This window comes from Rissa tridactyla, chromosome 19 (assembly GCF_028500815.1).
Source record: "Rissa tridactyla isolate bRisTri1 chromosome 19, bRisTri1.patW.cur.20221130, whole genome shotgun sequence".
Classification (NCBI taxonomy): domain Eukaryota; kingdom Metazoa; phylum Chordata; class Aves; order Charadriiformes; family Laridae; genus Rissa; species Rissa tridactyla.
In genome coordinates, this window is record NC_071484.1 from 3,013,693 (window position 1) to 3,037,902 (window position 24,210).

The window sequence follows — 24,210 nt, forward strand, 5'->3', positions numbered from 1 at the left end:
GTCCGCGCTCCGCCCCGAACCGCAGCGCGGCCCCGGGTGCGGGGGGGGGGGGGGCCACGACCGGCCGCGGCGGGGGTTTAACGGCGCGACCGGCGGTACCTGCCGCCCTCCGGTCCCCCCCCCCCCCCCCCCGGCCTGCCAGCGGGCCGCCTCGGCCGGTCCCGAGCAGCGAGCCGCCGTGAAGGGCGGCCCCACGCCGGGCACGTGACCCGCGCGGCGGCGCAGGCGCGGTGCGGCGGGGGCGGGCGGCGCTGAGGGGAGGCGGCCGGAGGCGCGGGGCCGGGCCGGGCCGGGCGGCGGCGCAAAATGGCGGACAGGTTCTCCCGCTTCAACGAGGACAGGGACTTCCAGGTAACGGCCGCGCCGCAGGGGGACCGTCCCCGTCCGCTCTATCCCGGGTCCCCCGTCGCCCCCTCGGGACGGGGTGGGCTGCTCCCCCGGTGGGGCTTTGTGCGTCGGCCCGACTCTCGGTGGCGGCGGGGAGCGACACAAAGGCGGGAGCGCGGGGGGGGCCGGGGTGGGCTGTCAAGGTGACCCGCGGGAGGAAGGTGGGGGGGGCAGCGGCCCGCGGGGCCGTAACCTCGGTGGCGGGTCGGGAGCGGGCCGGAGGGGTCTCCCCCCGCTGAGGTGACCCGAGGCGGCGGCGGTTTTGGGGGTTTTCCCGTGGTTTTTGCGGTGTGTTAGGCCGGGGGTCACCTGCCCGGGGCTGTCCCCCCTCCCTCCCAGGCCCCGGGATGCCCGCACCGAGCCCCGCAACCCCGGCGGGGCATCCCCGCCTCTCCAGTGCCCCGGTGTGCCCGTCTTTGTGGAAAACGCGTTTTCCTTCTCGTACATCCCCCTCTCCCGCCCTGAGAAAGCATTAGTATTTGGACGTAATTAACGCCACTGTTGCTGTTTTAAAGGGGATTTAAATAAACAATGGGAAAATTAGTGTTGACTCATTAAGCCTAAACAATGGCATTTTGTTTACTGACTTCAGTCCGGGAGAGTCTTGGGGTTAGAAAGGAAAAACACAAGGAGTGAGAATAAACGCGGCTCCAGAGCGGCTACTGGTGAGGTCCTTGTTTTGGGAAGCCCAGGTGGGCTTTTCCCAAGTGCTTTTCCCCCAAACTCCTGCCTCTCACCTGAAGATCTGGGAGGCTTTTTTGATAGTTGCGGAGCTTGCGTCATTCTGCTTCAGGTAGCATTAAGGTGCAATCTTGAGAAGAGTCAGGACATCCAGTGTGTCGTTCCTTCTGGCTGCTCGAGGGGATGCGCGCTTCGTAAGGCATTATTAAACCGTCTTAAAAACGCTCGAGAAAATAGGTATGAGCGTGGTTGCCTGCACCATTTGCATTACCTTATCTGTGGACTGTAGGTATGGCTTCCTAACGCAGCCCTGAACGCAGGGGCTCCTTTGCATCGTTTGTTGCCTTAAATGAAGCAATGAGTCGTAATTAGTATTGAAATGGTCTGCTTAGGTTTCGAAGTTTCTGTTTCAGGAAGTGGAGCGAGCCAGATCTTGGGTTTGAAAATGTATTTCTTGTAATAGTTTGCTTTGACAGGGGAGGGGAGAGATGGGGAACGTCAACCAAGTCGGGTGCTGCAGGATATACCCAAGAAATGGGTAAGCTTTATATAGTCGTGTATTGCACAACTGGTTCACAAGTGCGTTTTGCTCACTGTCCTTGTTCTTGGCCCTTTGTGGGGTAACCCCTTTGCAAAAAAAAAAAAAATTGCAGCAGCAAAACCTGTTACTGTGTCATTGCTCTGGTCAGGCAGGGAGAATGTGTAGTGATGTCAGAGAGGAAACAGGGCTCCATTACCCGATGCCGAAATCTTAAAAGCTGCCGAGCATGCTCTGAAACTGTAACACAGTCACAACCCTGTTTTCCCTTGAGTTTAAGAATGGGCACTATTTTTAGTTAGGACTTTATCCATGCCAAATATCAGCTTTTCATTGTCCTTACCATAGACTAAAGTAAAAAATAAAAAGGTAGGGTTTGTTTTTGTACTAGGGTAACTTTTCTTTCTCCCTGAAAATTTGCCAGTGAGAAGGCATTTTATTTTGTGTGTTAAAGCTTCCTTTGAGGGAAAAGGGGAATCGGTCCTCTGGGAAGAACAGTTTGGAGTTGGTTAAGGCTTGCAGAGGACTGGATGCGAAACCAGTGACCTATTGAAGAGCTGATGGGAGACAGACTGGGCCCAAGTATTTTGGCCAAGGTCGCACTGAATTGGTGGGACCTCAAGCACCTGTCCACCTATCCCTGATGGTTGGTGAGTCTGATATTTTTCTGAAGTGTATCGGTGGAGGAAGGCTTTTTGAACCTTATTATCCCTTCTTCTTCATCAAAACCGCTTTCGGAGAGGATTTTTGACTTTTTTTTCTCTATATTTAGATGGTGGTCACTTGAGATTGTAACACTGGTGTGGAATAAAGGAAATGGCTCGCTGTGCTGAGTGTTTGCGGGTCCGCTGTGAAAGCTGCGCTGTGGCAGTTGCTAAGCCTAGGTAAAAACCCGCCTGCCGTTAGTGTGCAGCTTTTGATCGTCTCTATAAAATACTGGTCTCAAAACTACAGCAAAAATAAGACTCTGTGTTAGTGTGAAGTCACAAATTTGTATGTAGGCTCCCTTTGTAGGAGTGTTTCTGTCAGTGTTAAGAATGCCTTTTTCACGCGATTTCTAGCTGTTTTAATTCTAAGCTTCAGCAGGTGAAATTTCTGTCCTTTAACCGAGTATGACTACGAACGCGACCCCGTGTTACTGCTAGTCTGTTGAGACCCGAGTAGGCATGGCAAAAGGGAGATGGTGCTCTAAAATTACATGCCTTGAAGCAGGGATGGATGGGGCATGGCGAGGGGGAGGGAGGCTGTAGAGATCCCTCGGATTTCATTCTTGGGTGATCTGCTTGTGATCTTCTTGATGAAGTAAAAGGATGTGTTACCGTCTCGAGAGAGGAAGAGAAACAAAAGGTCACGAGTGAAATGAATGGGTCAAAGGAACCTTTTAGCTCTTTGGAAGAAAGGCAGATGCCTTGGGATTAGTGATGTGGCTAATGGAAGAGAGTCACTGGATTAAAAAAAAAGGCATTTTTGAGTTCTCTTTATTGTTATCAGCCTTCTTTCTGGAGAGAAACTGGAAAGATTCTGGGTTTGGGAGGATTAGTTTGGCAAGAGTGGGAGGCGAGCGTTGATGTGGGCAGGGAGAGATGAGGTTAGCAACGTGGGCTTAGCAGAGGTGATATTCAGGTTTCTGAGCTGCTGATATGCTGGAGAGAAGTGGATTAAAGGTGAGACAGCTGCTGAGAGCTATTCTTTCCTCCCCTGTGCCCGACTAAAGGAAGCTCAGTGCGATCGGGGAAGGCAGGAATGGAAACGTACAGCACTGGAAGGAAACGGGTTCAGGAAGGAAAGGACCTAAATGGGCCGAGAAGGTACGATGGTGTGAAGTGCATGAAAAGATGATGAGGGGAGAGGGATTGGTGAGCAAAGGGATCAACGGAGGATTGGAGAAATAAGAGGGAGTGGGGTCCTTCCCATAACTGCAGCCAGAGCGATGTGATGGGTATAAAGAAAGCTGCAGAGGGAATGAAGAGGCGATCAGGGGGTTATAAGTAACCTTGTGGAAAAGAGTAGCTAGTATAAGGATAAGAAGGTCAGACATCCTTAAGGGTAAAAGTAGTGGTATGGACGGGGAGGAGAAAGTTTATGTGCTCGGAAATTATTCCCAGTCATCTCTGTAGTAGGGTGGAAGGAACCTCAAAGCTAAGGATGGTTGAAAATTGAAATTGCCAAAGGAGCGGGAAATGGCATTGGAGGATATCGCTGCAGTGAGGTGATTAAGCAGCTTTTGGTTTTTCTGTTTTTTATAGGATTGTCTTGCTCTTGCTGTGCTGTATAGTTTTAGAAGCTGCACAAAAGGCATAGACCCTCTTATCTTTCTGCTGTATGCGTCCAAACCTTAGAAAAAAACAAGGGAAAGCCCCGATTTTGACTGTATTTTGCAGGTGCTGAACTTGAGGGCAGCTCCAGTGAAAGGCCTTTAGCTTCGCTCTGCCCAGTAATACTGATCCCTCCTTGACCAGGGCAGCCAGCAGTTTGTTCGGGAGACTTTATGCAGTGAAATGAATTACGGAAGGAGGAGGGGTATTACTGACCTTCCTTCTCTCTCTTTCCTCTCTTTAGGCTGTGAAATGGTAAATTAAGTCTGCTGGATGGCTTACCCAAATAAATCCCAACCTTTTTCCCTTTTCCATTACAGGAAGGGTTATTTTTGAGTGGGCCGCTGACAAGCTTAGTCCTTTGGTTAAAAGATCGAACTACTTATCTGTCACAGGGATGTCTGTCACTTGTCTGCCTCTGCCGTCTCCTTGATTGACTGGTTTCCCCACGGCAGAGACAAACTTGTGAACCATTGTAACTTCAAGTAATTATGAAAGAAAGCTGTTGACTATGCTAACGGAGTATTTTAAAAGCATTACTGAAAGCAGTGTGAATAAATGTGACTGCTGCAATAAGTAAATATATTTTTAGTGTTATTTTTGCGTAATTACAATATTTTTTTCTTTAGATTAACTATACTGAGCTCAAAGACTGAATGCTCTGGATGTCTCCATATTGCTGAAATCCAGCGGAGCTCCCAGTTACTCGCAGATGTTGAGAAAATGTTTTGTTGCTATATCTTTCTCCTTTTCATTGTTGAAGCAGAAATATTACGAGCCATATGTGTATATGTGTACAATAATTTCCTCTTCCTACGTACATTGCACTTACTTGCATCATTAGCCAGACGGAACACAAACTGTTCTGTCTCTTGTTTTTTTAGTTTGTTGTATAGTCTGTATGATAGAACAACACTTCCACCAAGCAGAAATGCCTGTTTTTCTAAACTGGGTTGAAATATGGCCAGTCTGAACCTCAGTTCTGGTACTCTTGCTTATGCCAAGAAGGTAGACAGGGGTTTCCGTGCCCTACCCCCGCAAAGGATTCAAAGAGCTAACCGAGCACATCGCTGTTACTGGCTGGTTTGTGCTTGTAGTGCTGCCGCTTCCAGCAAGTTGAGCTGAACGCTGATGGCATGGGGATTTTATGCTTTTTAATTGGCAGAATGTCAGGGATAAGTTTTGTTCCCAAGCAGCTTAGGCAGTCCGGCTTACCGGACATCTGGGCCGACAGCGTGGAGTTTTCAAATCTGTCCTTTTCATGAGTGTGTGTTGTCAGTGGCTTCAACTTCAGTTCATTTCTAGGTGCTGCCTAAGGCAAACGTATTTGATTTTTATATCCTTCAGCAGGCAATGACTGCTCATGGGTTATATGGCAAAGTAGGTTGATGTTTTTTCTCTGTGCTGCAAGGAAATAAATAGGGTCATTTTCTATTGCCTACTTTTACTAATTGTGAGAAGAAAAACTTAATGTGAGGGAACGAGGGAAAGAATAGGATTGGAGTCGCTGCAAAATACATTATCCTGACCTTCTAACTGACATGTGATCCGTGTGCCTGAATTTGCCTTTGACAAATCTAGTTGAGACCAGTCCAGGAGGGTAGCCCCTTTCCATGGCATGTTTTCTAACTTAAGGATTAATCTTAGATGTTCTAAAATCTATTATTATTGTTTAGACAACCTCATTTATCACTAGATTAGGGTTAAGTTTCTGGTATGGGCGCAGCACAAGAAGAATACTGCTCTTGCCTCCTTGGCAAGACATGTGCTGACCTCTCAGTTGAGCGAAGCAGGAACATCAGAACTGTGACTGATTTATTATTTTTTTTTGCCTGCCTAAGTGAGCAAGGAAGGGAGGAGAAAACACATTAAAAAGTAGATCGAATGGCATTGGTTCCATTTTTAGAAGATCACAAGAGAATCTGAACTTCAGTGTGAATTTTTGGAACTCATGTGTTAAGTTAATTTTATATAGACCTCCTTTCCTCTCTTGCTTGTACCCTTTCCTACTCTGGGTTTTGTCACTCCCGTTCTCTCGTGCAGGGATGTTCTCTGTTGCTGTGGGTAATGGATAGGAAAGGAAACGCTTCATTCTACAGCCCCACAAGCCATGTCTAAGCTATCTCAGCATCTCCTGAGTCTCCACCTCTGAAACAAAACCAAACCCTCCTAACTAGTCTCCTAACACCCGCTACGTGGGGTGGTAGAGCTTTAGGAGTTCATCCGATCAAAAAGCACTATTGCAGTTCTTGGCCAACATTTCCTCAGTTAACACGGGCTTGTTTTCTGCTGTAGTTTTAAACCCATAGTCATTCTTGGTGTTTTCCACCTTCAGGCAGCTCTATGAGCAATTAATTCAGTTGAGATTTTTAGGCATTCACAGTTTTGAGGCCAGAAGTTGATATTAGGATGTCTGCTTTAAATATCCAGGTATCACTCTTTGATTTCTGTCATTTGACCCAGTTTTGAGTCCAGGAATTAGTGTTTGGCTACAGTATCTCTTCCTCTTGACAGCTGGTGATGGTCAGCATTTTTATTTGTAGATTGTTCTGGTAGTTTGGTAACTGAAAGGTGTGTTTTCCTTTATTCTTAATTTTTCAATTTTCAGGTTTTAGCTGTTGCTTCTTATGTCCTTCTCTGCTATGCCAAAGCACGCATTAGTACAGTGCCTCTTATGTGAGGACATATATAACATTTCTGACTTAGTTCTAGCGTCTTCTGAGAGCCTTAATGGTCCCATCTCTGAATTCTCTTATTCTAGGGCATTTTGCCATTCCCTTTGCATTGTTTACTGCATCTTAAAATTTTCCACATTTGTGACTTGAAGACTTGCATAGAGGAGTCTGTTGGAGACTCTATCTATGCAATACACAGAGATAAACATCTTTTTTTACTACTTTATTCTTATTTGCTGTTCCTCTGTTATGCACCCTTGGACTGTATTTTTATCCTTTTTGCTACCGTATTGCGTGGAGAGGTTTTGACGTGGATTTCTCCCGTCTGCCGGGGTGCAGCCCTGTGCCGCAGGTGTGTTTGTACAGGGCTCTGTGAAAACAGACTCTTGAGTGGGTGAGTTCAGGCCGCTCTTAGGCGGGTCAGATTGCTCTGGACAAACACGCTCTCCACATGGCTGCTCAGCGTTTGTTGGGCTTCACGATCTGCAAACTGAGTCGGCATTTGCTCTGTTTCCCCTCTGGTCATTGATAAAAATGTTGAATGGTACCGAGTCTCATGGAATGAGGAGTTTGAATCCAGTTAACGTGCTCCTGAGTGAGGTTTTCTGTGATGTTTTGGTTTAGAAACAATACTTTATCAAGTTACCATACTAAGAAAGAAGAGAAGGCAGACCATAGTGTTAAAGCTCGGAGGTTTGTGGTGGTAAATAAATTATACTCTAGATAATAAATGACTAGCACCCTAGCCCATCAGGGTGTTTTCTCTGTCTTGTTTGAAAGTCCTTGTTAGTCATGAAGACGCAGGTGCTGGAAGCCGTGGCATGTTCTGCATTGAGGTGTGTTAAGAAATGGCTAAGAGGAAATTGGGGGAGTGAGAGCAATGCGAATACTCTCCGGCGCAGTTGCTGGGAGCGTTGAAGAACTGAACAGCATCCCCTCATGTGCTGGAACAGATTTATGGCTGGCGTTGGTAGCGGCAGAAGGAATCTGAAAGACATTAAATTGTTCTTGTTTGGTGCCAAAGTATGCAAAGCACAGCAAAGCAGGGACCTGCCTCTGGCTTCCACTCCTCTTTGTACAAGCTGTTTATCTCTCAGCTGTAGAACGTGTTTTTAATTGGACAGCTCTAACTAGGTGTTTATATGCACATTTTCCTGGTTTAAAGTTCTTGACCTATGAGTAGTCTTGCATGTATTCTGGAGGGTGTTTTTTCAGTGTTTTTTGGAATTACCAGAGCTTTGCCATCAAAATTAACTTTTAGTTTGGTAAACAAAAGGTGCCATCAACTTCTCAATGGGTAATTACAAGGTGCTGCTTTCAAAAGTTGCCAATTTAAATTCATATCCAAATCTTAAGTGATTGCTTTTGTTGTATTGACTTGAGAGGATTTTCATTTTAAGTACTCTCAAAATAATTGATGCATGTGTGTTTGCCTACAATGAGGTTTTGCTGCAGCTTTCCCAAAATGTTGCCTGTAAATATTAAGCTATTTTGGAGGGTGTGAAGATGCACGGTGTCTGTACTTACCCACTTGTATTGCTTATTTACAGGTAGGGGACTGGGAAAGTGATTTATAACCTGGGAAAGGCTATGAGAACGCGAGCTGTTGTTGGTGAATGCTTTACCCCTGTGTTGCTAGGAAAGGGTAACTGAATTTTTTGCATCTTTACAGTCACTACAGGGAACAACAGGAAAAAGGATGATTTTCTTCTGGGAAGCATTAACAAGGGCTTTCCAGGTACCACTGCGACGTTGCTTTTGTATTGCTTTTTATAATTTAAAGGCCGTGTGGTTTCTCAAAACTAAAAATGATCCAAGAAAGCTTCCAGTGCGAGCAGGGTGGGATGGAGTCATCTTCTAGGTGCGTGTTGGACTTAAAAATGTATTTTCTTCTGGCTGTGTAATGAATATTCAAGAAACACTCCTAAGCTACGCTTTCCTGGAGTTGTTTTTCAATTCTCTGGATGGATTTCTAAACATCAACACGGTTGTCTGCATCAATTATGTTTTGGAGATCTTCCATCGTATAGAGTCATCAGGTTCTGCTTAGCTCAAAAGGGCAGCATAAATTACTGCCTGAGATCTGGAGTCGGCGTACATCGGGCAGTCTGGGTCTTGTGGAGAAATTATAAACCTGTTACGTTTTCATTGTGTGCAATAAACGGTTGGTTAGTTATGGTGAGCTGGATCTGGTTTTAACACCTTCCCTCTCCCGTCTGCGTTGGCTGAAATGTACTGGTGAGGTTTACAGATGAGGTAGGTGATAGAGCCCCACAAATAAAATAAAAGATAGTACTAGCAGACCTTGTTACGTAGAGCTTTCATATTTAATCCTTGCCCGGAGTTGGTGTCTCTTCTCCTGTCTCTGCTCCTCTGTAACCCTAGAGCTGCCCTCGGTGGCAGGTATCACCTTCAGGTGCTGTGAGGAGAGGTGGGTCAGGCGAGCTCAGGGCTGCGCAAAACTGGCCCGTCTGGTCCGGAAAGATCTTTAAAAAGAGAACTAGACACGAAATGCAACACAAAATGAGATGTTGATTGTGGTTTGCTGAAATTCCTAGTCCTTGGGTCAGGCGAGACCCTGGTGCTCTGTTGGGTCCTCGCAGTGGTTGCTGTGTCTCGCTTGGCCACCGTGCTGGGGCTGGGCAGCGTTCCCGGGGCTGTCCTGGAGGCCAGCGCTTGCAAGAGTTGTGCTAGGAGCCGTTCAGCCATCTCTGGGCAAAGCCAATGGACATTAAGGTGCTTTGTCCTCCTAAAGGTCTTGTAGCTGCTCAGTCTCCTCCTTTAAAAAACAAATTTAATAGGATGTTTGCTTCTGGAATAACTGAGTTTGGTGGGTTTTTTTTTTCCCTTGATCTGTGACGGTGCCATACGTGTGCAGGCATCCAGGGTTTCGGAGAGGTGGTGTTTGCTCACTGGTATTCAGATGCTGCTTCAGCTTCCTGGTCCCGACCGGGAAAGGTTGAGACCTTGTGTCCGTGCTGGCCTGTCCCGGGATGCCCGCAGGAGATGTCGGCTCTGTTTTCCAGCCATGGCAGCAGAGACCAGAGGGCACTGCAAAATACTCTCTGATTTGTAGCTAACACAGCCTGCCGTGGCTTTATCTGCACTAGAAAACGGCCTTTTTTGTGGGTACCCATTTCTCTTTTTAGATATTCCTGGTATCTCAGCTGCTGGTTTCCAGCCTAATGCTTTCAGAGCTTTCAGGAATGGGGAGTGGGATTGGTTAAATGTTTTAAAGTGGCACTTGTAGGTAATAACCCTGGATTTTATGTCTTGACTTAATATTTTGGGGGGGTTTAAGGTTTATTGATGGATCAATAGAATATGCACAAGTGGTGCTGATTTGCTCTCGTGTTTTAAAATGTCGTTTTTTAAAGTAAATGCAATATAAATGTTAATTTTTTTTTTTGAGTCTTTTCCTGGTGTTCTACCAGTGTAAAACTAATTTTTGAATGTCTAAGGAGCACACTGGGCTCTTTTCAAGTGCAGTTAAGCAATCGTGATCACGCTGTGCTCTTGTCCAGAGCATTTAAGAAATAATGATGGTCAGTATAGTGAGGCTTTTCTGCAAAATTACTTTCTTTAGATTCTTATCTGCATGGTGACGGGAACACGCGTTTCTGTGCACCTTCCTAAACTGGTCCTGAAATTCAGCGTGGATGAAAATAGATTGGTTTTGCTTTGACATTTCAGCAACTGCGTTCTGCGTGTTCCCTCCCCAGTCATCACTTTAGTGCTTTTAGGCGTAGGGGGTTTACCCTGGAGTCTTTTCTTGTTTTACTCTGTTCGCCTCATTGAAGGCGTTGTCCCTGTGACTTGTGGAGCAGCATTTTCCCCAGGTATTCTCATTCTTGGCTCCTCGTTTCTGACTTCTGTTGGGTTTTGTAGCTTACATCACCTTCTTTCATATTAATAATAACGTTCGTGTAACTGAGCTTTCTTGTTGAGCAGTAGCTGCAAGGGCAGCTGAATGAAGGCGTTCTGAAAGAAAACCATTGCTTTCACGTCTCCATTATACTACTCCTTTGTTGTAGTTTTCTCCAGTCTCCGCACGAGCGCCGTGTTTCAAGGTTTGGCCTTGCTACTGAAACGTAGACTGCCACATCTACGTTTCTTTTGAAATAATACATGGATAACTTTGGGCTGTTCATAAAAGAAACCTCGAATTCCCATCAGGAATGTGCACTATATGGAAGGTATTCTGCGCGCTGACATCTTAATATCCTCTGTGCTTGGACAGATTGGAAAGAGCCATCCAGTAATTAATATCCAGGGAGGTCTAGTAGCCTTGAAGCAGTTGAAGTGACTCATCATCGGTTTTGCCTCCTTGTGTCGATGATGCTGTAGGTGACTTAGAAAATGCTGTTCTCGAAAGTCAGATCTGTTTTGGGTACAGCCTTTTGGGGGGTGAGAGGGAAGAAGAGAGCCTAATGTTCTTCTGCCTTGTAGTTGTGAAGATGCTTTTAAAAGGGGGTTTCCCCCCCAGTAATATCTGTGTGTCCTTAAATGTTTTGCCTTTGCCTGCCTTCGTGAAGAGGTGCTTTGTGTAGGGGGGAGAATTGATTCTGTGATACTAAACTTACTCTGGTAAAGGGGCTTAAACCAGCAAGTTAATTTCACTTGCACTGAGTCATTTATTGGCAACAATTATTGCTGCTAAAGATTTTGGGATGAAAGGGTGATTAAGTTCTTAAATTTTTTTTTTTTAATTATACTAACTGGGTCTCACTGCTACAATGTGTGGGACCTTATAGGTAAGAAAGAAACAGTGGTACTCTTTCTCCTACGCTATTTAGCTTGAATTGTTTCAGAAAATGCAGTGACTCTGCTATGTTTAATCTTGGACAAAAAATGGCATTTATTGGGCCAGAGGTTTGAAGTATTTACCATCCAAATAAGGGAGAATAAGGGTCTAAAATCCTGCATGGAGGCAGCTTTTGTTAGTTGATTATTTTTTTTTTTTTCAAATGCTGTATTCACAACTTGGCGGTTAAGTGTGTGAGGGCTCCAAGACGTCAGGTTTGGTGAAGAGCTTCATGCAAAGATCAAACAATGGGAAAGTGGAGGAGAGAGGAGAGGACATGTGACTGTGAGCAACCGAAACGCGTAGTTAGCCAAAGTTCAGATGATGTTACACAAAAAATTACAGGATGCAAACATACTGGCTCCTGGAGATGAACGCAACAAGGAAACTAAATGGTGTGCATGGTGTGTAATAAGGAACATTTAGATGTTGAAGGCTTGTCCTTGCTTCTCATCGGAGTAGTAAAATATATTGAATTTCAGTCTGCTTGTGGTGAAGCACCTAGCGTTGGAGCACTTGCCGTGGCACAAAGTGATAGCCATAAATGATGTTTAAGTGGAAGCCTCTCATCTTATTTGCTTTGCTATTTCAGGATGGAGGTAGCATCTGTAAGAGAGTGATAGAAGCAGTGCAATGCGTCGTGCTTTACAAAGCAGAAGTGAGGGAGCCTGACAGAGGCGGCTTTAAAATGGGGGGGCCGAGGATGAGAGGGAGAAGGGCACCGCGTGCAGCCCCGCAATCCTCCTCCACGGGAGTAGGTGGAAACTTTGTCATTTAGCTAGCAGGGCCAGGATCGCACTGCGTCTCTGCAGTAGTCATACCGGGAAGAAGGATTGGAAGTAGTTTTTAAATAGTGCTGGTTTTAACGCAGCTGGTTTTTTATGGCCTGGTATCCATTTTGTAGGGATTGAATTCTTTTCACTTAAAGCTTTCCTCTGAAAAGGGAAGCATCCCACAACTCTGCAGAAGACACGGATCAAACTCATAATAAAATGTGGTCTGTGCTTATGGTTCATGTTTGCCAGAAATGTAGTTTATTCTCAACAGATTCAACATTTAGGCTTTAATTAATTGTTAGATTTAAATGTTAAAGTATTTGGTCTTCCTCTGATTCATTGTCTCAAGATACAGCAAAACAGAAGTGTTATATGGATCCATTTGATGTGCCAGGCTGAGGGATTGGAAAAAGAAGGAAAACAGATGGAATTCCCCCCCAACTTGTTCCTTAGCCAGCTCCAGGGATGAGGAAGCAAAGGAACAGGCTGTGCTGCTCCAGCCCCACCGAGTCCCGGCTCCACAAGGCCTGTGATGGCCACGAGGGCAGACAAATGCTTTAACAAGCTGTTTGTTGTGGCCCTAGAAGCGAGAGCCATTTTTCTTCTTGCTCATTAGGCACCGTTAGGCTGCACGCGCTCATAAATTTGACCTCGGTATGACTGTTGGATTATTATTGCCGTGCTTTTTTCCAGGGTGAGCTACTTTATGGTGGAAGGAAAATGTTTCCTTTATCATTTGCTTTAACTATTGATAAATAAAGAACGGTCTCTGTGATGAGTATTGATTTCAGTTCAGTTTAGACACTTTGTTGTTCCGATGCCTTAAATTACCCAGTCTGTAGCAGTCAGCTTCCCGGTAGCCAGGGGTTTGTCAGCATCCCGCCAGGGCTTGTTCCCATCTGCACCCAGGAGTTCAAGGTGTCGGGAAACACCCTGCCTCTTTGGGAAGCTCTGGTATTTTGGAAAAACAAGCAACCCACCCCCCCTCCCATCACCAGTAATAAAATCCCCAAAGTAGATAATAAAACTGAAAGTATATAAATATATAAAAGAAATCCCAAAATATATAAGGTGGATAATAGTGGGATCACTAGAACTTAGAGAAAATAGCTTTATTTGCCTTTTATCGTCTTCACATTTGTCTGTGAGGTGGTGAGCGTTCGGTCTTTTGCATAGTTTCTGGGAGGAGATGTTGTTTTTAAGCGCAGCGAAATGGAGTTGTAAAGCCTCAAAACAGCAAGGCGTGCTTTCAAATGGGATTTGACCCTTGCCCCTGTAAAAACAATTTTAACTGTCTTGGCAGGCAGTGCGCCGGAGGAGATGGTGAGTAGGCAGAAATATTTTGCCAGCTCCAGGTAATTTAGTTGGAATATTCTGAGCTATCTGCAGGCAGCAAATCGCATTGTGAAAATGGGCGGGGAGGAAAAATATGTCTTTTGATTTTGCTGAGAGTGTTTCAAGTGTTTGTTAACTAAATGTTACAGGGATCTCATTTTTATATGTGAAGTTTTAGTAATGTGTTTTTGCTGACATTCAACAGTGCAAATTCATGAGCAGCATGTGCGTGCTTGACTGCTTTTGTTCTCCTGGGCACTATTTTTTGGGAGGCTGGGCCGCGTCCTTTGTGCCGTCGAGGTAGGTTTTATGTTGTCTCCTCCCTGCTGGGCTCCCTGACTTCACAGCGCGCACGTGTACGCTCTGCACATCTTCCCGCTGCCCCTCTCCAAGAATTACTAGCCTTTTTAAGCAGCTCAGCGACTGCGCGTGCACGGTAAGTCTGCCTTCAGCTTGCTTCTTGAAGGCTGTCCAAAAAAAACGGATGGGGGTGGATCGCCGCCTGCGGATTAAGCCCCAAATTTGCTGTGGAGAGGCCGTGGGAAAGAAGACTCCTAAGAGCAGAGCGTGGCCTGGGTGAATTACGGCTGTGGACGGCAGATGATGTATTGGCTGGCAGTTGGGGCACCAGCATCAAAGCGCGTTCTCTTGGCAACAGGTTTTTGTCAAGATGCTCTCTTGCAGATTTGCATCACTGGATACGAATGCTCGTTCCAGAGGATTTTTGGAGGCTGGTGCCTGGCTTGTTAAATTCCAACAGGCAGTCCTTTACAACTGCAGTTTGCTCTTTCGCATGCTGGCTTTCATTAAAATTCTTGCAGAAGGAAAAGTTGGTGTTGGTAGAAAGGAGGAGAGCGACAACATGTTTCTCTTGGCAGTGGTGCTAGGTGTTCCTGCTCAAAGTAATCGCGGAGCTGGGATGCAAATAAGAACTGCCAGGTGCTTGGCGCTCGCTGGGCAGCCAGAAGGGTTTCGGTGGCACCACGGGGCTGGGAAGGGAATTGGGGATGACAGCCGAGGTCTCGGCACCTCCTGGGGTTTCACAGGGCTGTGACACCGAGCGGTGCCCAGGGAAGGTTGGGGGGAGCCTGCTGAAACCACCCCCTTCAGTGGCTTTTGTGCTAATGTCAGCCGCAGGCATCTCTCCTCTTTGCTTATGAGTTTGCAGCTAGAAAGGCAGATTTTTTTGCTTTCCAGGCCTGTGCTGGTGACGATGGATGTTAGTGCTCCGTTGTGGACCTATTAAATGGCCAAAAATGGTTCACCATGTTTGCAATTTCAGGAATTTGAGGTTTCAGAAACCTCTGAAATGACAACAAAGACTTTTTTTTTTTTATTTTATTCTTCCTGAAATGGCCATTCACACTGGTGCTCCAGCACCAGTGGTTATTCTGGAGGACAGAGACTGCCCTTTGCCTTCCTGCCTTGAGAGCTCTGAATGCTTAACGTCTTGGCAAAGCGTGGGAAGATTGGATTTTGCCGTAGCAGATGCCTGAGGAGGGTTGCTCAGCTCCAGTCCCTATTCCAGTGGTGGCTCTTTGTGGGTTGTACCACGTACGGTGGCACCGTTGTGTCGGGGAGGGGCTGCCCTGGTCAGAAATCAGCAATCTAGAGCTGGGTGTGATGGGCACAGTACACCGTAATAACAGCCCTGTTTCATTTCTGTCTACTTTAGTTGTTATACATGACCAGTCTGTAAGACTTAAGTTTCATGGGGTTGCTCTGGGAGCGTAAGGAAGCCCTTGGATTTATCGTTCTTTGTAGCATTTTCTTTGCTGCGTGAGTATCTGCACGCTTTATCAGCGCACTTCCCTGCGCGTCTCTCGGTCCGTCTCTCTTTCCTCAGTCCCGGTGCTTTTGGTGTAGCAGTTTTCGGTGCTGTGCTCACAACTGCTTTAAGCTGGTGTGCCTGGAAGAAGCAGTTCTGCACGTGCACCCCGGTGTTCCTTGTGCCCCCAGATGTGCTTGTGTGGTCAGCTGGCGCAGGGGGGCGGCTTGGGGTTCAAACTAACGGCTTTTTTTGCGTGTTTGAGGGATCGCTTCCACTAACGGTTCACTGTGCAGCTGCCTAGATTCAAGGAAAGGGCTGCTCCAGGCCACGAACGAGTGCTGCGGGCAGGGGGGAGGTTTCATTTGGTACCGCTGTGGGGCTTTGTTGACTTAAGGTGTGTGAAATTACATGTATGCCTCAAGGAATTTGGGTTTCCTGCTGCAAGGAAAGCCTTGCTGCTCTTTAAAAGAGAAAGGACAAAACCCCCCTTTGTAGTGGTGGTGGGGTCAATTCCTTCTGCTTCTTGGCCTGTGTGGTTTTAAGGCCAGCGCTCGTGCTTATGGTCAGCGTTTTCATAGCCTTTCTAAAGAAAAAACCTTCAAAGCATTGTCAACATAAATGTCTGATATTTTGCCAACTTAGGTAGTTTATGTTTATCATCAGATTGGCTTAGTTTTTAGAATAATTTTTTTTTGCTCTTATAGCCTATATACTGAATTGAGCCTGTTATTTAATAAGTTCATTTGTTTTGCTAGCAAAACGTTGTAAAATATAACACTGTATACAAACGTGAATCTTGAAACTAGACTTTTGGTGATGCGTTCTCTGCCTTAGAGCTAACAGTTGTCTTCTTTTGCAGGGCAATCACTTTGACCAATATGAAGAAGGGCACCTGGAGATAGAGCAGGCGTCTCTAGACAAGCCCATAGAATCGGTAAGACACATACAGACTTATCAGCATCATCAACCCACCGAAAATTAGGCCGTGATCGGATGGTACTTGATGTGAATGCAGTCAAATTTGATAGGAGTGGGCATCGTTTTGTCAGTACAGGGTTAACTTTTTTGTGGTAAATTGCATGCTGAGATTAAGTGGGCCTGGGATGTAATCTTTAAGTAGTTCTCCTAAAACTGTAGGTGACTTGAAACTTTAGTTAACGTGATATTTCAGAAATTGTTTAAAAGAATACATTCATTCGTAGATATTTATTTCGTTAAGTTTTTAAACTTTTGGTTGAAGAATCAGTTTAATTCCTGTGCAAACCTGATGGAATAGTGTAGTAGAACGTATTTTGATCCCTTATATTTTTTTTTTAGTTTATATTTTTGGAAAATTACTGGTGTGTTTAAAGTGTTAGAATGACACCTGGCAGTACGGAAACACGGATGCGTTACAGTGTTAGTATAGCAGTCCTTCCCCATGAATCTGAAACTGCGCCGTGAGTTTCTTTAAAGTATGGCTTTACTTTGAATTAGGAGTGGAGAACACAGCCGTAAGATGGGGAAAGACTACGTTTTGTTTAGTTTGACCTTTTGAAGCTTTTTGGAGCTTTTAAATTTTTCTGTTTGCAAAGCGTCTCCTGCTAGTCTTAGGCACAAGAGCGTGTTCAGCCTAAACTGGACCTAAGTTGGGCACTTAACTTTAGCTAAGTTTCATTTGCAGTTTCAGAATGAGAGCAAGAAAACTTGTAGTGCATAATCGAGGGTCACTTAGTGGTGTTCTGATTAAGACTAGATTTTTGTTAAGAAAGTACTACTTCTGAGGTATTTCTTTTCCCTATTAATAACTTAAGTTCTCTGTTAAAGTTTCTTCATGTTAGTCTGCGCTTAGAAGAAACTTAGTGTTAGCAAAAAGATCAATATATATTTTTCATTTGTGTGTAGGTTGGTGTTGTGTGTGTGTTTGTGTGCGTGTTAGATGTTTACAAAAAATTTACACAACTTGGGGTGTTCGACATTTTTCTTCCGCAGCAGTTGGCCCATATTAGCTAAGCAGCCATGATCTGGTTTGTATTGCACGGTCTGCCTTTTTTAATTTCTTCTCTAGGGTTTCCTTTCCCCCTTCTTATTTCTGTTCTTCTGGTCCAGTGAACACTGCATATAGTACCTACTGTCTTAATGTGCTGGCATGATGCTAGATTTAGGCATGGCAGTAATTGATGACGCATGAGATAATGCTGCAGAGATGGGAATTCGTATTCAATCTTCTCCTGAATACTTCAACCTTACGTTGTGCTATGGGGATTTTAATTAAAATGCCAAGCTTGTTTCCTTAGGTAAATATAATGAGAAATACTTGTTGGTAGCCTGCTCTGTGCCACGCTGGAAATCAGCATTTCAAAGTAATTCAAATACCGCTTACAGGCTGGGCTGGTTATCTGATTTCTAAAAGTGTTTTCCCAAACAGAGGAGTAGGAGTGGGCACAGATGACATCCCTCCGGTGTTCTGGAGGGAGTGAGGCCTACAGAAGTATGTAAAACGCGGACGAATACCTGGACCCAACAGCACGGGCTAGTCCCAGTACAGCTTGGATCCTCTGCGGAAGTAATACTTCATTGCAGTTTGATTAATGGTGAACAGTGGCAGAAAAATTAAATTCAATTACGGCTTTAATATTTCATTCCTACATATCTCACCATCCAAATACGGGGACATTTTTAATCTTTACAACTTTTTGGTAGGTTTTAATATGTACAGTTCAGCCGTATGGTTAAATTTGAAAACAGTTTGATGGAAAGGACGAGAGAATGGCTTACCTCTTTGGGAGCTGGAGGAGTTAAAACCTCCAATTATTCTTACTTTAAAATCCAGTTTGCTTCCCTCTCCTTTTGTCTGTAGTAGGAGAAGCAAGCATTTGAGGTGTAAGACCCCCAGCCTGGGACATTAAACTCTTGGAAGGAGTCACAGAACTGAGTAAATGTATGTTCTGCATTGTCACATCGGCGGTGGTCTGCGTCGGAGCACACTTGAGCTGGCTTTGTGTGCTAGTCCCAGAGTTTAAAAGCTACAGCTGCTGTACAGGGTGGTTTTTTATCTCAGGAGCAAGCCTGGTGTCAGAAACTGCAGTCAGAAATAAACTGGTCACTTTTAAGGTTAATTCTCACATCATCTTCATTAAGTACATTGTTGATTCTTAAAAGAAAATCTGCAGCTGGGAAGCATAAATAATTTTGTCAAGTTTCCTGACACCCGTGAAAATGATTTTGCTCCCACGGTCTTAATGAACTGTGTGCTTTTTAAATTGGCACATGACACACATTAATAGAAGGAATGGTTTTCTTGTCAGACCTTAGCGGTGCACCTCTCTTGTAAGGCTTTTCACTAGGAAAGATGCATTCATGCTGCTTTTTCTGCCCCCTTGTATTTTGTGCTGTTTGCTCACCCAGAAGCGACCATCCTTGAACTGAAATTGAGAGGGAAGGAGTCAGGGCAGGTATATAATTTGCGAATACCACGCATTAATATTTGCCATATTAACATTTATTCACAAATTGTTTTATAATCCTTAACCAGTTCTCTGTTAGCAATTCAACTGACCTTTACGAAGGAATCTGCTCAGAGTAATGAGTAAGAGCCTTTGCCTTCACATTAGGGGAATAGTTTGGATGACAAATGTCTTTGTGCGAGGAAGAGTGTTTAACAATAGCAGATGATAACACTTTCCAGTTAAAAGTTTGGTTATTCTGCAGACTGAAGAGCGGATTAAGTATATTCTCTGAAATGTGCTTCTTGCAGCTTCTCACCTCTTAGTGCTACGAAAATGCTTTAGGGACTGGTGGTAGCTTGCATTTGGAAATCCCAGGGGGCAGAGGGTTTCACTGGAAGTTTGACAATCAGCGCTGAAGTGAGATCCGTCTCTGCAGCATTATCTGTTGAGAGGTGCTGACTGTACTGCTACAGCATGCAACTCAAAGGTGGCTGGAAAAATAGGTCTGGGAGTCTACAGATCATTACAATGTTGAAACGTGTCCTCAATTAGCATACTAGTATTTTTGTTCCTGTGGAAATCCTGCTTTGTGCAGCTTGTTTAGGCCAAAGATGTCTGGACTGACACATGCGACTATAACCAAAGTACATTTATGGAAAGCAGAGCTGACACGAGCTAGAGGATGTACGTAGCCTAAACGAGCAGCCAGCTATTTTCCATTACTAAATTGAAGAAAATATTTCGTATCAATGGACTCTTCATAGCTGCAAATACTGATATTTTTTTTTTTCCTCCCCACAAATAACATTTTTCTTGTTGTTCTGGTTTGAAAGATGCTGCACTTACACTGGCTGTTCACGTCAGTGGAACCTCTGGTGTCCTTGAAAAAAATCAGAGCACTTAACCCTTTCTTAAATTCAAGGAACTGCATGCATTTGTTTTAAAAATATTTTAAGTGCCCTGAGTTCAGGTGCTCAAATGGGAAGTCACAAAGTATTGCAGCTCTAATAGAACCCAGATTTCCTTCACGTGAATTCCTTATTTCTACTTGTTCACTGAATCTTGTTGCTGGGAATTTCTGGTTTTCTGTGTCCCCGCAGTACAGGTCAAGTAGGAGAGAGCACTGATACCCTCAGAGCCCCCGGGAGAAGCGGCCCTTTCCCTGAGCAGGCAGTGCGCAGGGTGTCAGGGAGTCGAACCAAGCTGTCCCCGTCGCAGGTTGGAGGCGAGACTGCGTATCACCCACTTATTCTGGAGCTTGTTAGTTTGTCCTTGTCATAACTAACAAATGTCCTTTTCCCCCCCCCACCTCTCTCTAATTCCGCTTAGTTACACAAGGAGGTCCTTGAACTACACGAGGTTTCAGGCTTCAGTTGGTAGTTGTTTGGGGATCGCAGGCTCTTGTAGACGACCGTACGAGCTGAAGCTGGGTTTTGTCGCACTGCATATCTGTACAGATCTGTGGACTCCGCTAGTTCCAAAGTGTAATTTGATGAGGCTGCTGATTTGACATTTAGCAGTAGCCATATGTGGACAGCGCTATAAATAATGTGCTTCTTGAAGCTGAATGGTGTAGCATTACTATTTGGCTTTTCTCTCTAGTCTTCATTGTGTCATCTGTAGTGAGCTATAGGTTTTGTTTTGGGAATCTTTTCAACCTCTTGTTTGCATGGGTTCACCCAGTAGCATCCGATCCTTGCTTATAGATTCCTCCATACACAGTCAGCACAGCTTACAATCCACTCAAGAGACGTATGGTTCCTGCCCATGCCGAGAGATGAACGGTGTGAATACGATGCGTGGGGATCTTACGGAAAACCCGTATTAGGCAAAACTAGTGCTTTGGTTTATCCATAATGCAGCTCAATCCACTGACTGCGGGTTATATCCCACATACAGCATCATCAAAACCTTTCAGTTCTTGTACGCATCTTTTCATTGTATGCATTATTTTTTTGTTCTATTGGCCAGGACTTTTGTCAGAAATTTATGCTGGGGATATCCTGATACCGGGAATCACTGGGACCCCTGGAAAGCAGTCAGGGAACAGGATGGACAGTTGGGGAGGCCAATTTGAGCTGTTGGAGAAGGTCACTTTGGCTGAGATGTTCCAACATAGCTTAGCTGACTCCCATGGCAGTTTGGTGAAGGCAAGAGCTTTACATTTCCTACATACTTTTGGAAAAGTTTTGCTTCATCTGCAGTGCAAATTCCCCCTCTGTAAATAGAACCGATCCCTACTGAGCAGCTCCGAAGTGGTGAGAGTAATGTCGGGAGGTGTAAATTGTTCCATTGAGAGCCTGCCGAGCTCCTCCGTGCCACGCCGAGCATCCCGCAGCCTGGTGCCCAGCGTTGTCTCTGTGCCCAGACCGATGGCGCTGCCCTCGTGAGTAGCTTGGATGGCAAATGAGAGCTCCCTTGCTCACTCAGACACCTACTGGGAGACTTTATTTTGTCTGCCTCAATAATTTTTATTGTGGCTGTAACACGGGGAGCTCCCAAATGATAGTGTAAGGAAGTGAGAAGGCTCGTGCCAGCTCTCCGCTGAGAAACGGGGGGATTTCCTCCGGGGGCTGGTGGTGTTTTTGTAGATGGCTGCGACTCTTCCTGGAGGAGAATTGCTACAACATGAGGATAGTTTATTCAAAAGGAATGACAGTTCTTGACATCGACAGGAAGTTCGGTGTAAAAAAAGACATCTTTTCCATGTGGAAGAGTCCACGCTGTTACAGAACTTTCACTTGAAAATGCAATTTTTTTTTTAAAAAAAAGCCACCAGCTCTTGCAGTGTTTGCTGCTCCATGTCAAATTGTGGCCCTGATGTCCCCAGCTGCCCCCCAGGCTTTGCAGAATGGCTCTGGCGGGGGAGCCTAGCAAGACTGGCCTTCCGTAACTTAATTTTTAGGGCAGCGTTTCTGCTGAAGAGCTGTCCTGCCAGCCTGCCTCCGAGAGAGGGCTGCCGTAGGGGTTTGAACTGGGGGAGGAAGGTAGAACGTGGTTAGAAACGAGCAGGGTAATGGCGAGGTCCCAGCTCAAATGTTAATATTAAACTCCCTATTCAGTGAAACAGAAGACGCTCTGTTTCAAATCCGGAATATTTAAAATTAGGAAGTAGTTTTGCTGCTTAAGCAAACAAATGGAAGCGATCGGGGGGGGGGACGGCAGACAAAAACCTACCCCCTTCCTTGGGAACCGAGACAGGATAATATCCAGGCCTAATTCCAATTTATGTCAAACAACTTGCAACCATCCTCTTGAGTGGTTTTGTAAAAGTGGTGCTAATGTGTATAACCCTTCTAAATTTTTCTTTTTTTCCCCTTTAACATTTGTTTACCCCTTCACTGTGTCAGTCACAACACACCGCTCTTGAATCTCCCAGCTGGTCTTGACTTGTTGAATTTATTTTATGCTTTCACTCTTCTTTAATAAATACATTACTTGCAAGCAGTGAATTGAAAACAAAGCAAAAGAAAAACTACCATTAGTGATTGGACAGTTTCTTACTTTGTGTTACATTTAACTGTTCTTTTGACAGCCCAGTTTTTAAAGCCAGGTTCGTATGGAAATGCTTTCACTCCACTTGCACTGCTTTTGGAAATAGCATACTGCTTCATCTGTCTGTTTATTTTAGTGCATTCATAACACAACACAGTCAGCACAATGTCTCATCTCCACTTAGCAAAAGATTGCAAAGTACTCCTTGTCCTTTTTTTTTATTTATTTATTTTAAATTATTATTATTATTATTTTTATATTTTTTTGAAAATGCAGCCATTTTGGTCAGCAGCGGCTTTTAAAGACCGGGATTCAATGATCCTTTGTCAGATAAGGGTTGCAATGCTAATGGTAGAACAATTAGTGCCTTATCCGCACACGCACACCCTTTGAACTTCGGGCCCCTTTTGCATGAAGGACTGGGCGGTTTGTGGCCGTTGCAGAAACGGCCCGCGGGAGATAGATTTGCAGGTAAGTTTTCCTCCGCTTCCGAACCGACAGTCTTCTCCATGGTGTTTGTGGTTGGAATCCATATTTGTTCATTTTTTTCCTTTTTTTTTGCTTAAACTGACTTAAGCTTCTATAACCAGACATTTCCTTACTTCTCCTTTTTTTTTTTTAGTGGTTTTTTTTTTTTTCCCATGTAGCCCTAATTACGTCCTGGGGGAGAATTGGTAGTGTGGGGAAGGCCTACGCTCCTGCCTTGAAAAATACAGCGAGACGAAATGTCTCGCTTTACTGGTGTATCAGGAAAAAAAAAATAAATTAAATTTATCCTGGATAGAGGCTCTTTGAGGAAAAACGTATCCATGCAGCCAATATCTATGGGAAGATTGTGTCTTTCAAGCTGATTCACCAAAGTTCTGCAAACCGTGTGGTCGTTTCCTTCAATGTGGAGTGAGTGAAAAAAAAAAAACAAAAACCTGCTAGTCCGATTATTGTTGACGACTTGGTTATTTAATTAAAGAAACCTGCAGCACATAGACCTTTTTTTTTTTAAAATTTATTTTCTTTTTAAGATTCCATGTACCACTCAATGTTATGGATTCACAGCCTGTTATAATTCAGGATAGTTCTGTGATATATTGAGTTGTGGTTTGCCTTATGAGAATTAATAATCAACAAATAGGTATCTGATTTTTATTTTTATTTTTTTATGATGAGAAGGTGAACACGGTCCTAACCGAGAGTCCTTTGAGGAGCTGACATTTGGTCGCTGCTAGTAAACTGGTCAATAAGGGACAAGCTGTCAGCTCTGATGGTCACAGGGGTGCCATTAGCACTCTTTTTTTCTTTATTTGGGGGGAAAAAAATCTTGCATAAAACCATAATGAACTCCACGCAGAGCCCTGCTCAGCCCTGATTTCAAAAGCTGACACTTAATTGCTGCGTCGGTACTTTTCCACCTATTCCAAAATAGCTTTTTTTTTTTTAGGAAGATGAGACATTATGCTTATTGTTTCCCCTACATGCACTAATGGTTCCTTGCTGTTAACTTATTGCTAGGCCTGTTTCATTCTAACATCTTAGTATTTTTGTTAGTTTACATGTGAAATGCATCACCCAGTCTGTGCTTGAGCTCATTTTATTTAATTGATTTTTTTTTTTTTGGTTTTACTAACTCACTGTTTTTTCAGTTTAATATTGGCTGCATGCTAGTTTATATATATATATACATATATAAAAAAAACCCAATCAAGTCTAGCCTGGATTTTGCTATGATTGTGTTTTGGTTTCTAGTGGTGGGGCAGTCTTGCACTTACAACTTACTCAGTATTATAAAAGCCTGACACACAAACAAAATGACTAAACACATTGTAGATTTTCTTTATAAAAAAAAAAATAAATCTTAAGTGGTGCTGTCTAGGTGATGGATATGATTGTATAAATAGCTTGATTTTATGCTTTTTACTGTCAATTTTTATTGGTACACTTTTATTTTCTCCCACATTGCTTTTTTTTATTTTTTTTATTTTTTTTTTTAAACGTGATGCACAAAAGTTGC

The 24,210-nt window shown here is 44.4% G+C and overlaps 1 protein-coding gene across 3 annotated transcripts in view; it reads left to right on the forward strand.

Annotated features, from left to right (window-relative positions):
- Positions 1–218: 218 nt before the first annotated feature.
- GPATCH8 (G-patch domain containing 8) overlaps positions 219–24,210 on the forward strand; it is a 59,478-nt gene continuing 35,486 nt past the window's right edge. For 2 of the 3 annotated variants that reach the window (XM_054224144.1, XM_054224143.1), the window contains exons 1-3: positions 290–351; positions 16,142–16,216; positions 22,246–22,263. Coding sequence is in view for 1 of the 3 variants with exons in the window: in XM_054224142.1 (XP_054080117.1) it covers positions 307–351; positions 16,142–16,216 (120 nt within the window). In the remaining 2 variants the exon portion in view is untranslated. Of the gene's footprint in view, positions 352–16,141; positions 16,217–22,245; positions 22,264–24,210 lie in introns of all 3 variants that reach the window. The other variant, XM_054224142.1, reaches the window with a different exon arrangement.